General features: G+C 37.9%; 1 protein-coding gene across 6 annotated transcripts in view; it reads left to right on the top strand.

Moving 5' to 3' along the window:
• The window catches only part of LOC145259152 (centrosomal protein of 135 kDa-like), a 493,729-nt gene that overhangs the window by 373,174 nt on the left and 103,697 nt on the right, over positions 1 to 16,858 (top strand). For all 6 annotated transcript variants that reach the window (XM_080116863.1, XM_080116866.1, XM_080116865.1 and 3 more), the window contains 2 exons: positions 7,430 to 7,492; positions 14,968 to 15,141. In XM_080116863.1, the coding sequence (XP_079972989.1) occupies positions 7,430 to 7,492; positions 14,968 to 15,141 (237 nt within the window). The remainder of the gene's footprint in view (positions 1 to 7,429; positions 7,493 to 14,967; positions 15,142 to 16,858) is intronic.

The following is a 16,858-nucleotide window of genomic DNA, read 5'->3' as shown; positions in this document are numbered from 1 at the left end:
GTTGAATTGGAAAAATCTGTTCAAACTGCCACTCCTTGGTGATGTCACAACCACACCAAACTTCCTATAGTCCTCCCTTCAATGCACATCACATGTTGTTAGTAGCTGCATACCAATGGTATAAACCATTCAAATAATTATTTATAAAAGGTTGGGAGAAAATCAATCTGAGCAATAAATGAACATCTTCGACGAATCTTAATGACTTGGAATCAATTAAAACAAATCAAAAGTTTCTTTGATAAAAAATATTTTACTTGCTTATTTTCATGAATTACCTATCAGTTGTGATTTTGACTACAATATTAAGAATAGCTAATCTAAAATATAACTGGTTTCATATTGAAAACATATATACATAATATATTAGATTACTTTATAATATTATATGTGTATATGTATTAAATAGTAATTAGTTTCATGTCCTTGCCATTCCGAGAATATTTAGATGAAACAATAACAAAGAATCAAGTCATTTATTGTGAATAATTTCTTGGAATGGTTGCTTACAGTGACAAAAGAACTGGAAGTTGTTAGGATTTAAATATCTCTTATTCATCCTTCGCTTCTGAAGAAAAGGGAAAAATATAAAACTCTTAAGGAGATGGCATTATTCGTTTTATGTCACATTTTGTGATCCTGGATTAACAGTGATAGATACTTTCTTATTTTTGTCATTGCAATGATGGTGCGAGGTTACCCTGGGCATAAAAATTCAAACTATCTATTTTTCTCATAAAATTAATCAGTATTAGAACTTATACTTAAGTCTTTGGGCATACAGTCAAGGAGTTAAGCCCAGGCTTTACTAAAGCATCAACAAACCTCTGCATGCATTGTAGTCACCATCAAATATTTTCTTTGCAGAATGCATCTTAACTGTTTCTAAGATATTCTGCCTCACTACTTTTTAGTTTAGTAGTGACGTAAAATGGGGGGGGGTTCACCTCAAATACACAAACGGAATGTTCAAGAAAGATTATCGCTACAGTCCTCTGTCTCTTCTCTCTTGGCTGGCCGGGAATCATCTCCCAGCACCCAGAAATGAACATCGTTTTATAGGTTCCATCTTCACGCACACACGAGATTATGCGAGAACGGACGAAATAAAAATGCTGGCCACCATGTTTGTTCTTCCTTTTCTTCGCCTGTACTCACTCGCTGAGCACCCACGGTAAGACTTCTCTTTCTTGCTTCTAACCACATGCCTCCCTGATCTCAAGATCACATTTCATAGTCTCTCATCTACTGTGGCGGTCGCCTCTCTCTACTTGGCCTCTGAGGTGTCTCATCCTCCTCCTGTGGCTGCACACTCCCCTCCACTGCTTCGCCCTCAACTGGTCTGACGTCAAGAATGTGCCTCGGGACTCCTCCCACCACAATGTTCTTACTAGTGTTCCTCCCAGTCACGCGACCCCTACTCCATTGTGTGGTGTAGCGCGCCCCCGGTGGCTTCACCCATACCTCGTCCCTGAGTTTAATTGTCCCTGTGGCCTCTACTTCTCGGCTTGCCGGCTCCACCCTGGGATGCCTCCAGGAATATGCAAACATTGACAGTTGCGGGACCGTCTCTGGTACTTATCCCAGTTTAGGCGACATGTTATACCAGAAGACGGCTTGTTCAGGTGAGGTGCCTCCTCTTTCCGCAACTGCCTTTATGGTGCGGTGGTTTCTCTCTACGATCCCGTTGCCACTAGGTCTGTAGGCAGCTCTGAAAAATTGTTGGATCTTCCATTTCTTCAGTACTTCTGTCACTGCTACTGACTTGAACGCAGTCCCGTTGTCGGTTAACAACTCTTCCACGGGGCCTCGCTCCAAAAACACCTCATCAAAGATTGCCGCTATTTCATTGCCTGTTCCTCCACGTAGCTTCTTCCATAGGGCAAATCACCCGGGCCCACAGTCAATCATGGTAAGGTAAAGTCCACCCCTGTAATGGGTGACATCGCATGCCAGTCTCTCCCAGGTCCCACTCACCTCCAATTGGCCAGCTTCATGCGTGCTTGGAGCAGGATCAATCGACTGACATCTGTCGCATGTCCTGACCACTTGCCTCACCTGCTCCTTGGTGATCCTTGGGTCGACTTTTTTCACTAAGTACCAAGTCCTCTCTACCCCCATATGGTGCAAATTGTGCAGTTCTCGCACACCAACATCATCTAGATCCGATGCAGCAACAACATCTTTCTTTGGCAACAGCCAACTCTTCTTCACTCTCGTGAGAGCATCTGCTCGGTTCTTTTTAGAAGCCACCATGTCTACGCGAAGCTTCAAACAAAACTCTTGCATCAGCTCAGCCAGTACCCCAAGCCTGCGCTTCACTAACATCTCAGCAGCCCCTCTCGTTTTTATCCTTTTTTCGCTTGAAATGAGAGACTTTAGCCAAGCAAACACCGTGGCGGAGTCTGTTTTGATCCAGATGTCACGTAGTCCCCATTTCAAGGCCAGATTGACTCCTTTTATTGTCGCGTCTAATTCCGCCACATTGATGTGGCTGACGTCATTCTTTTTCCTCAACCAGGCTGCATCTTCTGCAACTACTCCTCCAATTTCCAAAACGACCCCTGTTGCAATGCTGCTCGCATCGCACCACACGACTCCATCCAATGTTCGCAGTATGTTCCAGGTTCCCCGGACTGGGTCTTGCCGTTCTGCTTCTTTCAAGAGCTCTTCCATCATGGCGACCGTTCTTTCTCCCACCTTATCATTCCATCCTTGTCCTTCGGCGTGTCTCTTTATGTAGCTGCATGCTGGTCTAAGCCAGCTAGCAATGGGGTAATGTCCGATCAACTTTCCGCATATGGAAAAAAGTTCACGTCTGTTGAGCTCCTGCTTCAGTTGTGGGATTTCGTTTCCCCTGCGAAACTCTAGGCCGCCTGACGCACCTCGTTTCAGTTTTAGGCCCAAAGCAGCCCCTCCATCTAATTTTTCCGGCTCTTTGGCGACCAACCCAAACTTCTTCAAATGAGCTACCACCTCCTTGGCAGTTACCACAGTTTCATTCACCAGAATGTCGTCTATGTATGAGCTTACTACCCCATCTCCCTTTCCCATTGTCTCCAGAATCTTCCTGAGGATAGTTGACATAATCTTGGGTGCCGAATTTAACCCAAACCCTACTCGTGTAAGGCAGTAGGTTTTGCCTTTGTACTTGACTAACTGATATTTCCAGAGCTTCTTGGCAACATGGAGTTGCAAATAGGCAGATTTTAGATCTACCAATGTAGATGCGCCATTCATCTGCCTCCATTCCCTAATGGTCTCACTGCACACATCTACGGTGTCGCCTCCCGTATGGCACTTAACATGGCCGTTCAGCTCTCGGAAATCCAGGACCGGTCTTACTTTCCCTTTAGTTGTTTGCAGAATGGCCATCAACGGCAAAATGCCCGACTCCACATCATCCGTCCAAGGCATCAGTATCCCTTCCTCAATCCATCGGTCGACTTCCTGCTCAAACTCCTTTCTCGCCCCTCCTCTAAGCGAATTTGTGTAGCACGCCACCCTGTTTGTCAGCGATGGCGCTTGATGTTTCCATGCCCACTCCACCGTCCACCGCTCTCCGTCGAATTCGGCTCGGAAGTCCTGATCTTTGATCGACAATTTTCTTTCCTCCCCGGCCTTGTTGATCCCTCTGGGGGCGTTCTCCGTCACCGCGCACTCAGCTAGTCCGAACCTCACATTGTCACATGTGATGGTAACACCTCCAAGGCGCCATATAACATCCATTCCAATGATGGCTTGGACACCAGGCACCAGGCGATCAGTGACAATTGCATGGACCCTCATCCGACGTTCAGCAATATCAATAGTGACGGTCTTCTTCCCTCGACACTTCACTCGCGACTCATCGAATGCCACTACTTCACCCTTCCCTTTCCATCTTCCGACCAGGGTAGTGTGCACCATGGTAGTGGTTCAGCCAGTGTCAAGCAGGCTCATAATTTCCCGTCCTTCCACCGCAATCTTCTGTTTGGGCATCTGCTGCGGGTGCGCCTCTATTCTCGAATTGGGGCGGCCGCTGGTGCGTCGGCCTCCCCTCGCTAGTTTCCCGAACTTGTGCATTTTACCGCTAAATGGCCTCTTCGATTGCATTTGTAACACACTGTCCGTTGCAAGAACTTCCTGCAGTCTCTTCTCATGTGTGGTCCCCCGCATTCGAATCATGCGATCCCCGGGTTTGGCAGATTCCTGCCCACATCCTGCTGTACCATTGCTGTCGTTCCTCCAGGCTCCGTGGGCTGGGTGCTCACTAAAATTTTTGCAGTTCTAAGCAGCTCACTCACATCCAGCGTCTCCACCCCCGGTACCTGCTGCAACCTTTTCGATATTTCTTCCGGGAACCCGGTAACAAAAGTCATCTTGACTACGTGACTCGTGGCATGTCCTCTGATGCCCGACAACTCAACCAATCTCCTTATCTCATTCGCATAGACATCCACAGATTCACCAGTCCACCTCTTCTCTTTCAACTTATTAAAGGCCTCGAAAGGCCCCTCTGCGAAAGCTTCGATCAGTCGACCCTTGATGGCGTCTGCATCACCCTGTTCCCGCTCGCTGAGCTCCAAATAGAGGGCCAGTGCGTCCCCTTCCAGAAACAGTGGTATTACTGCGGCCACATCATCCAGCTTCTGAATCCTTGCTACAAGGTCCACTTTTTTAAGCCACGCCACCACATCACCGTCGCCATTAAAAGGCTTAATCATATTGCTTAAACCTGCGTTGGCCATTGCCGAAATAGCTTGACGTAAAATGGGGGGGGGGGTTCACCTCAAATACACAAACGGAATGTTCAAGAAAGATTATCGCTACAGTCCTCTGTCTCTTCTCTCTTGGCTGGCCGGGAATCATCTCCCAGCACCCAGAAATGAACATCGTTTTATAGGTTCCATCTTCACACACACACGAGATTATGCGAGAACAGACGAAATAAAAATGCTGGCCACCATGTTTGTTCTTCCTTTTCTTCGCCTGTACTCACTCGCTGAGCACCCACGGTAAGACTTCTCTTTCTTGCTTCTAACCACAAGTAGTTCATGTGGAAGCTCATAAATATGCATTATGCCATCTTCTTTGTAGTTTACCTCTTTTTCTACATCCTCCTACCATTCCTTCTAGATATACTCATCTCAATCTGACTGTTAATTCTTAGTATGTCTTAATACTTTTCATGTAACTGCAGAGGATATGGCCATAAGTTTTTTCTTGACTAAAAGGTTGCTTATTCTAATATGATCTATTAATTTCACTCCACATATTTTGATATGTTATTTCGAAAGATATTAAATTTTTCTATTGGTTTTCTTTGCTTATTTTACGTGTGTAAAACCATGTAATATTACTAGCAGCACGTATGTTAATCTCTGCTATGATATACATTTTAAAGTAAGAATTTGCTTTTTGTTGAAAACTGCTCATTCAAAATGATGTTTTCTTGTTTTTTTTAACATGCAAGTAACCACTTATCAAGCCTGGAAAACCACCTAAAGATAAGGGTCAATGAGTGTATAGTAATCACTGAGACAATAGTGTAATAATAATTAGTGGGTAGAAATTAATTATTTAGGGAGGATCTCAACAAGAACTTGTTTACATTGAACTTGAAATGACCATATTGTAGTCAGCTGGAAAGCAGGCCAGTGGAACAGAGTTCCACAGGCGTGTAGTTCTAAGAAAAGAAGCTTTGTTCATGGAATCTGCATTTAGATGAGCACTTGCCATGAAAATGATAGAAACAGGTTTGCAACATCTCTTCCATGGGAAAGAGGTTGCAAGTTTTCAAAGCTGGTTTTGAACTTTATCAAGACAGGATAAGGTGCTCTGAGCAGCTTCCACCCAGATATGGTAACAGTACTCGATTTTAGAACGTATTTAGCTCTTATAAAGGTAAAGGATTGCGTTGAGAGTACGATACCTTCTGGAGCAGGAAAATGACACAACCATTTTTTCGATGACCTTGGCAACAGATTTGATGTAAATCTTCCATTTCAGGCTAGAAGTGAAGGTCAGACCCAGAAGTTTGTCAAACCAGGGAGCCTCTTTTAGACAAGAGCAATTCATATCAATTGTAGCCAAGTCGGGATCAGAGCGTTTATGGTGAAAAGATAAAAGCTTGGTTTTGAATGAATTCAAATTAACTACTTTTGACTCCATTGCATCACATGTTCAAAGTCTGAGGAGAGAGAGATCTTGGTCATTGTTGACCTTTGAAATGTTGCCATAGATCATAGTGTCATCTGCGTATATGTTGACGAATGAACTTAGAATGTGATTTGGGAGATCGTTACTGAAGATCAGGAAGAGAGTTGGGCTGAGGATGGATCCATGAGGCATATCAGCATTGATATTTTGAGCCTATAGATGTATAAACCTATTGTCGAGAAAAAATTGAATAGTTGAAATGACATTTCCAGATATTCCATAGCTGGAAATCTTGTAAAGTAGACCCCGCAGATAGATTCAATGACCCTATGTCAGTACATCAACTGTAGAACTCACCAAACGAAAACCATATTGCTTGCCACTAAGTAGGTTGTTTTAGCTGAGGTGGTTGACAATTTCTCTATTTAATACGGATTCTAGCAATTTACTCATGACACAGAGGAGACTAATTGGTTTGTACTGAAATGTAGAAAACCGATCTCAACTATTTTTAAATATTTGGGTAAACTAATGAAGTTTTCCAAGGTGTTGGGAAGCATTTTTCCTTTATGCATCGATTGAACAGCTTTTCAAGAATGGATCTAGTTCTGGTTGCAGCTTTTTGAGTACTGTATTGTCAGGACCAGTTGCTTTGTGGACATTAAGGTTCTTGATGAGTGTTACAATATCACGAACAGAGATGTAGATGTCACGCAGATTATTTTCGAGGTAGAAGACCCTGATTGCATAATGTTGAGTTTGCTATAAAGTTCTTGTCAGATGCTGACAAAATCACCGCAGGCCCATTGATGATGGGTGGGATAGAGGACATGTATCTATTTAAGACCTTGTTCATTATTAAAAACTGATGGGAACCAAATTACTAATTTAAACTTGATGGACTGTCACGTTTTCTATATTTTTTTTGCTGGCAGTTCTATAGACGACTTTAGTTTTTAAACATTCATTATGTTTAATGCAATTGAAGTAGTGGTTTCTCTGTGCAGTATCGGCAGCACATTCAGGAGTATACCAAGGCTGGCTGTTCAGTTTCTATTGGAATTTCTTGGAGAGTATGTATCTGTCTATGACGATAGTTAACCAATCAGTTTAGTTAGATGCTTTCGCAAAGAAACCACATTTCCTAAATAGTTAAATGCATCAACCTGTGAGATAATTTCTTTATCTATCATTATTTTTAGTTCTGTTGCTTTCGTGTACAGATATGCTTTTGTTTTCCAGTTTTTCAAACCTATTTCAACATCAAAGTTTTCCTTTTTTTTGTCAGGTCCGTGCCAATGTGAAAGTTCTTACGAAAGAACGAGACAATTTAAGTGATTTGTATGAAGAGGTAAGAAAAAACAAATATTTTTTTTAAAAGAAATATAAGTTTCACATAATTTTAATCTAAATTATTTTGCATATTTAAAAGTGAAAATTGTTTTGATTTGTATTTACCGATTTAGATAAAAGTTTGATTTTAGATATTTGGGGCTTGGTTGCACAGAGCAGTGGTTCTTATTTCACAAAATTCATCAAATCACTCAAATTTGATTTGTTCTTTAATAATAAATAATAAGAAAGGCTGTTCAGAATTTGATAATTGTTTTATATTCTTTCATTTCAGAACTAATTAACAGCAGTAAAATGCAACAAACTCCTAAAAAATGGATTTCAAAAATGTTACATTGATTTTTAGAACTAACAAATAAAAAGCATATTCATAGCATAGCATTTAGAAAATTTCCAACAATAAAAAACATACTTTGCAATATGGTAAAAGAATTACCAGTTATCCTTAAAGAAATTAAATTTAAAAACAAATTTGATAAATTTATTGTGGAAAAAAAAACTCATGAGTATGCAAAATAAAATGTCAACTTGATAAAAAAATATTTTCCTCTTGTGATGATATTTTGTTAAAGACTTTTATACAGAACTTTATAAAATAACTCTATAAGGAGTTATATTTAGCAAGCTGGTATGGGTAAAGAAACAAAAACCCTGTGAAACTTTGTAGATGCAGCAAAAGTACCATTAAATTAAAGTGTAGTTCAAAATAGGCAGACTATGGCCAAAACTACAAAGCTAATGAATAGGGTTCCCTTATTGTGAACTAGCCTGGGTTCCTGGCATTGCCTGGGTGTTTGGAGGTGTGTGTTGGGCAAAAAAAGAAAGTGGTAGCAAGTAGGCAGGCTCAAAGCTGTGAATGTGGGGAGAGGTATTTAAAAAAAAACGGTAGTAGTGTGGGGAGGGAATCAAAAGCCAGGGTGAAGAGACGTGTTTAAAAAAAAATAATGGTAGTAGGCAAGCAGGCTCGAACCTGTGACGTGAAGGTGGAAAAGAAAGTGAAAGGAAATCTGACGTCTTAGCCGATGTCTCCATGGCTCGGCCGGATGTCAAAAGCGTTGAAATTAACTGAAGTCAATCCAACGGTGACGGTTACTTGCTAAAATGTCAGTGAAAAAAATCGACCCATCCTTGTACAAAACGGCCGAGTTTAGGGTGAAGGAATAATGTTTTTGGCCAATTTTTCAATATTTGTCGTCCGAGACTCCGAGCTTCAAAATGATACTGATCTTGTCAGGATCCATTGCCTTTGTTGAAAGTTTTTGTGAGACATACAAACAGACATACAGGCATATATTTAAACAGACAGGTGAGATTTATATTATAGACTAGCCTGGGTGCCCGGCGTTTCCCGGTGTTTGGAGGTGTGTTGAGCAAAAAAAAAAAAAAGTAGTAGTAGGCAGGCAGGCTCGAACCCGTACCGCAAAGGAAGAAAAGAATGTGAAAAAAAAAGTGGCGTCTTTGCTGTTGCATTCATCACCAAACTGGAAGTGACAAATGTTTAAATTAAGACTAATTAATCAAAAAGAGGGGATGACTTTCGAAAATATTGGCGAAAAAACGACCCCTCCCTGTAGTAAATTGCCCAGTTGAGGGTGAAGGAATTAATGTTTTTCGATATTTTTCATCCGAAGGGTTGAGCTTGAAAATGATACCAATCTCGTGAAAATCCGTCACCTCTGTCGAAAGTTTTAGGCAGACATACATACATACATACATACATACATACATACATACATACATTTAAGCAGACAGGTGAAATTTATATTATAGATGGTGATTTTATGAAATTCTCAAGATTTGTGAAGGAAAACTTATGTGCAAAAGTACTATCAAATCTTTTAAAAGAATATTTATGATAGAATTGTTTTTTATAATCAAACTCAATTTATGATCAAAGAATTTAGAGATTCTGCAAAGAATTTCCAATTAGTCATGTGCCAACCACATCGGCAATCTAATGGCCAAGCAGAATGCTTTGTAGATATCTTTAAATGAGTATTATGAAAATCAGACAAAAATGAGATGGAGGCTGAATTGCTGCAAGAATTTCTCAAAGTGTAATGAGTACAAATTCAGGAATGTAAATAGTTGAACTTATATTCAAAAGAAAGATTTGATCAATATTTGATAAACTGATAACAAAACCAAAACGTTTTTAAAATATAACACTGATGCAAATCACCTGTGATGCTAAGTTATTCATCAATGAAAGCGAGAAGTATTGGGCATTAAAATTTATAATTGCATGTTTGTGTTGACATGTCCAGAATAGTTGATATCAATGGATCATAAGTTTGTAATAAAAAAATGTTTCTAATAAGGCTCTAGAGTATTTATGTGATACATCAATAAGCAATCTTTGTTGTACAATTTCCACATAAAACACCTTCCTGAGAAACAACGCTATACTCCTACATGATGGATGCAACATAAATCATCAGCCATTCTATAAAACCATTATTCAGTTCCACCTATGAATGAAACTCCAAAATAATGGGGCAGTATCATGATTGTGACAGCCATGGACAAAGAATGTCAGTCGTCGGTGGAATATATACAGAAAGGATTCCTTAAGTCTCAGCATGAACTAATGAAGATAATCTGCTGATTTTGACCTATGAGGAAAGTATTATATTACTTTTTAAGAATAACTAGAATGGACAATAAAATGTTCATAGCTAGACAACTATGGAGAAAAGTATTAATAGCATGCTTCTAAATGTCAAATGACTTATATTGGTTCAGAGCTAGATGCAACTATTTGCCAGATCTTCACACAATGCACAACTTAGGTAATCCTTAATGCCACCACTGAATCTTAGATTTTCATTCCAAAAGATTGGGAAGGATTAAAAATATTATTTATCCAGATAGATAAAGAGAATAAGTAAAGATCTCTCTTCCGTATTCTGAGACTGCCAAAGCTGTGATATCAACGAAGCGTTTGACTTAGGAACCATTACTGAACACACAGCAAAATGGTGGTTGAAGAAATTTTGTGGTGACAACAAGAGTCTTCAAGATGATGAGCATAGTAGTTGGCCATCGGATTTTGACAATGATCAATTAAGAGCCTTACTTGAAGCCAATCCATGCACAACTGTTTGGGAACTTGTTTCTGAATTTGACATAATGTATACGACGATTTCCAACCACTTGAGAGAGATTGAAAAGATAAAAACACTTGATAAATTGGTGTCTCATAAATTGAACAACAACCAAAAGAAATGCCATTATGAAGTGTCATCTTCCCTTCCTTTTTGCAACAAGAACGACTTGTTTCTCAATCGGGTTGTGGTTTGCGATAAAAAGTGGGTCCTTTACTGGTGACATTCAGTTCAGTAATTAGATGCTGACAAGGCTCCATGACACTTCCTGAAGCCAAAGTTGCACCAAAAGAAGATCATGCTGACTGTTTGGTGGTCTGTGACTGGTCTCATCCATTACAGTTTTTTGAATGTAGGCAAAATCATTACGACGAAGAAGTACTGTCAACAAATGGATGAAATGCATCAGAAACTTTGACAACACCCAACATTAATAAAAAAAAAGGCCCAATTCTCTCCACGACAATGCCAACCACATGTTACTAAACAGACCCTGCAGAAGCTGAATAAATTGGGCTATGAAACTCTGCCTCATCCACCATACTCTCCAGACCTCTCCCCTATTGACTACCACTTTTTCAAGCATCTCGACAACTTTCTGCATGAGAAATGCTTAAAAAGTCTAAGCAATATCAAAAACGCCTTTAATGACTTAATCATCACCAGAACGCAAAATTTTTATGTTAATGGCATAAATAGACTTGTTTTGCATTGGCAAAAGTGTGTTGATTCTGATGGGTGCTTATTTCGATCAATAATTTTTTGTTTGAGCTGAGATATGTTTATATGAATTTAAAAGTTAAAAACCACAAGAACTTTCTTGTCAACCTAATATGTTTACAATTGTCGATATATTGAATCAGCAGTTGAATTTACAAAATAAGGTTTTAGTTCAGAGCATTCAGATAACCTTACATTAATTTAATTAAAACGTGTTTGTTTTTATTTGTGAGGATATATTTTTATTTATGTGGGTTGGAGGCAGGTAATGCTTGGTCATATATCTTTTGAAAAATTAAGATGAATGGATTCTGGACCATGCAGTAGCTTCGGGTGGGGCCTCTCGATGCCATATAAGTGGGCAATTGTTACGGCTTTACCTTATCAAGTTCTACAAAAAAAAAATTTCTTTGTTTCTTTTTCTTTCTTAGTTTCCCTCTCTGTCCTGCTCTAAGCAAATCTGATGACCTAGTCCACAAATTCCAAAATTCTATCATGACAAGTTTCAAGAAAAAATACACGATTAAACCCGGATCTTCAACTTCCAACATAGACCCCCACTACCATGTCTCCTTCTCCAACATCAGGGGTCTAAGTTCTAACCTTCCAGAGGTTGAAACCCAATTACAGGAGACTAAACCAGACTTTTTATTTTTAAGTGAAACTAGCATTGGACAGGCTATTTCCCTAGATGAGTTTGTAATTAAAGGATACTCTAACTTAACTTCTAAATCTGACCCCCAAAATCGCCATGGGCATGGAATATGTGCCTATATTAAAGATGGCTTTCCATGTGGTAGAGACATCTCCAGAGAAGATCCTAACTTACCCTATATGTGCTTCCGGGTTGCTTTAGCTCACAGTACTACATTTATATTTACTCTCTATTGCCCCCCACAACAGCAGAGTTACTATCTTTAAAAGCATATCTGAGAAAATTGACCAAGTCCTATCTGCTTATCCTTCAGCTAACATTCACGTATGTGGAGACTTCAATATTCATAACATAGAATGGTTGACCCACTCGAACAAGACCAATGATGAGGGGAGGTTCTGTCATGATTTCTCCATTGCTTATGACCTCACTCAGATTGTTCACGAACCCACCTGTGTGCCTGACAATGACGGCCAGTATGGGAGTCTACTAGACGTTTTTCTCACAACTTGCCCTGAACTATGTTCAGTTTCTGTTCTGTCTCCTCTTGGATCTTCTGACCACTCTGTTGTATCAATTAAGATAAAAATGAAATGTAATAAGTCCCCAGATGTAAATGTAATAAGTCCCCATTGTACAGTATATCGATACACTAAGGTTGACTGGGATAGCTTCCGTACATTTATATCAGATCTACCTCTGCATTCCATGTTTAAAAAGGATGTGTCCTCTATAGTATCAGATCTGACAGAATGGTTAATTGTAGGTATAGACCGTTTCATACCCTTAAAAAAGTTCCAGCAAAAACCTAACAGCCAGCCATGGTTCTCTCCAGAATGTGCTGCTGCCATTGCGCACAGAAATCACTTTTTCCACTGCTTCCAACATAATAGATGTATGGAAACTAAAGCCGCTTTCAGGACTGCCAGCAACTATTGTAAGAAAGTAATAAAGAATGCAAGAGAGTTGTATGCTCAATCTGTTAAGTCCAAAGTAGCTGAGCAGCGGCTTGGTTCCCACCAGTTTTAGCAAATAGCAAACAGAATCCTGAACAGAAGCGTGTGCTCTATCCCAACTATCATCAATGGACCTGAGGTAATCTCGTCAACATCAGACAAAGCCAAACTCCTTGCCAAGAACTTTTTGCAGCTAATTCTACCCTTTGCGATCAAGGCCGCCAACCCCCAATATTTCCTCCTGTATCAGAAAACATGCTATATGATATACATATATCTGTACGTGATGTTGCCAAGCTAATCAAAAACCTTGATTCCAGTAAAGCAACTGGTCCTGACGGTATTCTAATTATAGTACTCAAAAAACTTCAACCAGAACTAGCGCCCATACTTACAAAACTGTTCAAATGTTGTCTTAAGGAGAATTGCTTCCCATCATCCTGGAAAATCTCATCAGTATGCCCTGTATTTAAGAATTCAGGTGATCACTCATCCCCCTCTCAGTACAAGCCAATAAAGTCTCCTGTGTGTCATGAGTAAGTTGCTGGAATCTGTGTTAAATAGAGAAGTAGTCAACCATCTCAGCAAAAATAACGTTCTTAGTGACACTCAATATGGTTTCCATTCTGCTAGATCTACAGCAGATGTGCTTACAGTTATATCTCATAGGATTAGCAAATCTCTTGACGGAGGGAACCTTTCTAGGGCAATTGCTCTTGACAATCTAAAGCCTTTGATAAAGTATGGCATAAAGGTTTACTTCACAAGATCTCTAGCTATGGTATAGCTGGAAATGTCTTCTCAATTATTAAATCATTTCTTTCTGATAGGTTCATAAGAGTAGTAGTTGATGGGCAAAAATCAGAAGCTCATAGTATTAATGTTGGAATCCTTCAGGGGTCCATCCTGGGCCCAACTCTTTTCCTGATCTACATTAATGATCTTCCAAATCACATCCATACATCATTTGTAGACATTTATGCTGATGACACTACCATTTATGGTAGCACATCTAAGACAGGAAACGACCAAGTTCTCTCCAATTCTCTCTCCTCTGATCTTGAGCACGTGGTACAATGGGGAAAGGAGTGGCTGGTTACTTTTAATGCATCTAAAACCAAGCTCCTATCTTTACATCATTAATGTTCTGATCCACATCTGGCATCAATTGAAATGAATGCCTCTTGTCTTGAGGAGGCCTCAAGTTTTGACAAGTTTCTGGGCTTGACCTTTACTCCTGATCTTAAATGGAACTTGTACATCAAATCTGTTGCCAAGGCCGCTGGAAAAATGGTGGGATCCTTCTATTGATCCAGTAGATATCTCACTGCTGATGCAATTCTCTATCTATATAAGAGCCAGGTACGTCCAAGGATGGAATACTGGTGCCACATCTGGGCAAGAGCTGCTAAAAAGGACTTGTCCTACCTTGATAGAGTTCAAAGACTTCGGAGCCTCGTAGGAGATGTCCTTTTCTCTTCCCTGCAACCTCTATCTCACAGAAGAGATTTTGTGAGTTTGTTTCCGCTGTATCGTTATTTTCATGGAAAGTGTTCGACTGAGCTTCAGTCTATGGTCCCCCCTCACCAAACTTTCACAAGAAACACTCGTTTAGCTGAAAACACTATTAATAATTCCCCCTACTCTTTATCTGTGCCTAAACCTATACGTAGATTCCATGAACAAAGCTTCTTTCTTAGAACTGCACGCCTGTGGAATTGTCTTCCGTTTTCCTGCTTTCCAGCTGACTACAATATGGTTGTCTTCAAGTCTAACGTAAACAAGTTCTTGATTAGCCGTTCCACTTGTTAACAAATTTACCGAATCTCCATTTACTAACGATTACTATATTGTCCAATTTCTACTGTACACTCTTTAACCCTTATCCTCGAGTGGCCTCTTGGATGCCTATGTAAAAAAAAAAAAAAAAAAAGGCTGAGGGAAAAATAATTTGACAACTATTTCTAAATCCATTTTAGAAATACTTCAAAGCAATTTTTTACTAGAATTTTCTCATTTTTTTGGTTTTTCCCAGTCAAAGGCAGAGTTGCAGAAAGTGCGGAGAGAAATGGTTCGTTCCCCCAAGTCTCCGAAAACGTCTTTGGCAGCTCAAGCAATTTTAAGTCAGGTGGAAAATGAAAGAGATGATGCCACTGCTGAATTACAAAGAGTCACAACAGAAAGAGACAGTTTACGAGAAAGACTCAAGGTATTTTCAAATCGAATGAGATTTTAGAAAGAGTTCAGGAAGAATTATAACCATTAATTTGTAGATCTTTTCATCTTTTAGCACTTGATGTTAGAATCATCATTAAAAATATCATTTTTATGTAACAGTTCTATATTTAACTAACAGAGCAAGGCCATAACACCATATTTTTTTTACATAATTCAATTTTTTGGAGTAAAGTGAAATGAAATACTTAGTATTAATTGGATGAAATAATATATTTTCATGGGAATCCTTTGAGTTGGCCGAAATGTGATGGATTGGATCAATTGAAATAGATTGTAAGAAATTTCTAATTATAAAATGTAAATTTCTAATTATAAAATGTAAATTTCTAATTATAAAATGTAAATTTCTAATTATAAAATGTAAATTTCTAATTATTAAATGTAATTTTCTAATTATAAAATGTAAATTTCTAATTATTAAATGTAAATTTCTAATTATTAAATGTAAATTTCTAATTATAAAATGTAAATTTCTAATTATAAAATGTAAATTTCTAATTATTAAATGTAAATTTCTAATTATAAAATGTAAATTTCTAATTATTAAATGCAAATTTCTAATTATAAAATGTAAATTTCTAATTATAAAATGTAAATTTCTAATTATTAAATGTAAATTTCTAATTATTAAATGTAAATTTCTAATTATTAAATGTAAATTTCTAATTATAAAATGTAAATTTCTAATTATTAAATGTAAATTTCTAATTATTAAATGTAAATTTCTAATTATAAAATGTAAATTTCTAATTATAAAATGTAAATTTCTAATTATTAAATGTAAATTTCTAATTATTAAATGTAAATTTCTAATTATAAAATGTAAATTTCTAATTATTAAATGTAAATTTCTAATTATTAAATGTAAATTTCTAATTATTAACTCTGTGATACAGACGCAACATTACTCAACAATCAATGTAAATCACTGTACCCTTCTGCTCCAAGCATTTTTATTCTTATGTTTTTTACTTTATTATATTTCTCTTAGTCTGTCTGTTTGTCTGTCTGTCCATTCCACTTTTTCTCAGAAACTACTGGGCTGATCTGCTTGAAATTTTGTGTGGACCTTTGTTATGATAAGGTACAAGAAACTAAGTATTATGGTATCCATTCAATGCACAGTAAGGGATTTAATAGCGATTAGAATTTAATGCAAAAATGAGCACAAATTTAATCACAGTCAACCATCGATTTAGGATAAAGTCACTTATTTTAAGTCATTAGTTTTACAGGCTAAGAAGTTTAGTACTTCTAAATTTTTCAAATTTAAAATTTTATGGATGTCACATGCAAACACCTTCGATCAAAATGAAATATACTTATCCTCTGGATAATGTAGTTTCTAAGTACATATGGTTATAAAGAAATATCTATATTTACATACATACAAGAAAATAAATATCTATATTTACATACATACAAGAAAATAAAATTTTTAATCACAATCGAAGACCTCAAATTAGTGTTTCCTTTGTGCTATTTCGATAAATTTTAACCAAAGAGGGAATGGAAACAAATAGTCATGACAATCACTATATATATATATATATATATATATATATATATATATATATATATATATATATATATATATATATATATATACTTTTTATTTGTTTTACATAAGTATTTTCATGTCACTACACATTTTTCGGTCAGCTAATTATAAGTAACTAAAGATCTCT

Source organism: Euprymna scolopes, chromosome 34 (assembly GCF_053919585.1).
Source record: "Euprymna scolopes isolate OS-2025 chromosome 34, ASM5391958v1, whole genome shotgun sequence".
NCBI lineage: Eukaryota > Metazoa > Mollusca > Cephalopoda > Sepiida > Sepiolidae > Euprymna > Euprymna scolopes.
This window is presented reverse-complemented; position numbering and strand designations above follow the sequence as displayed.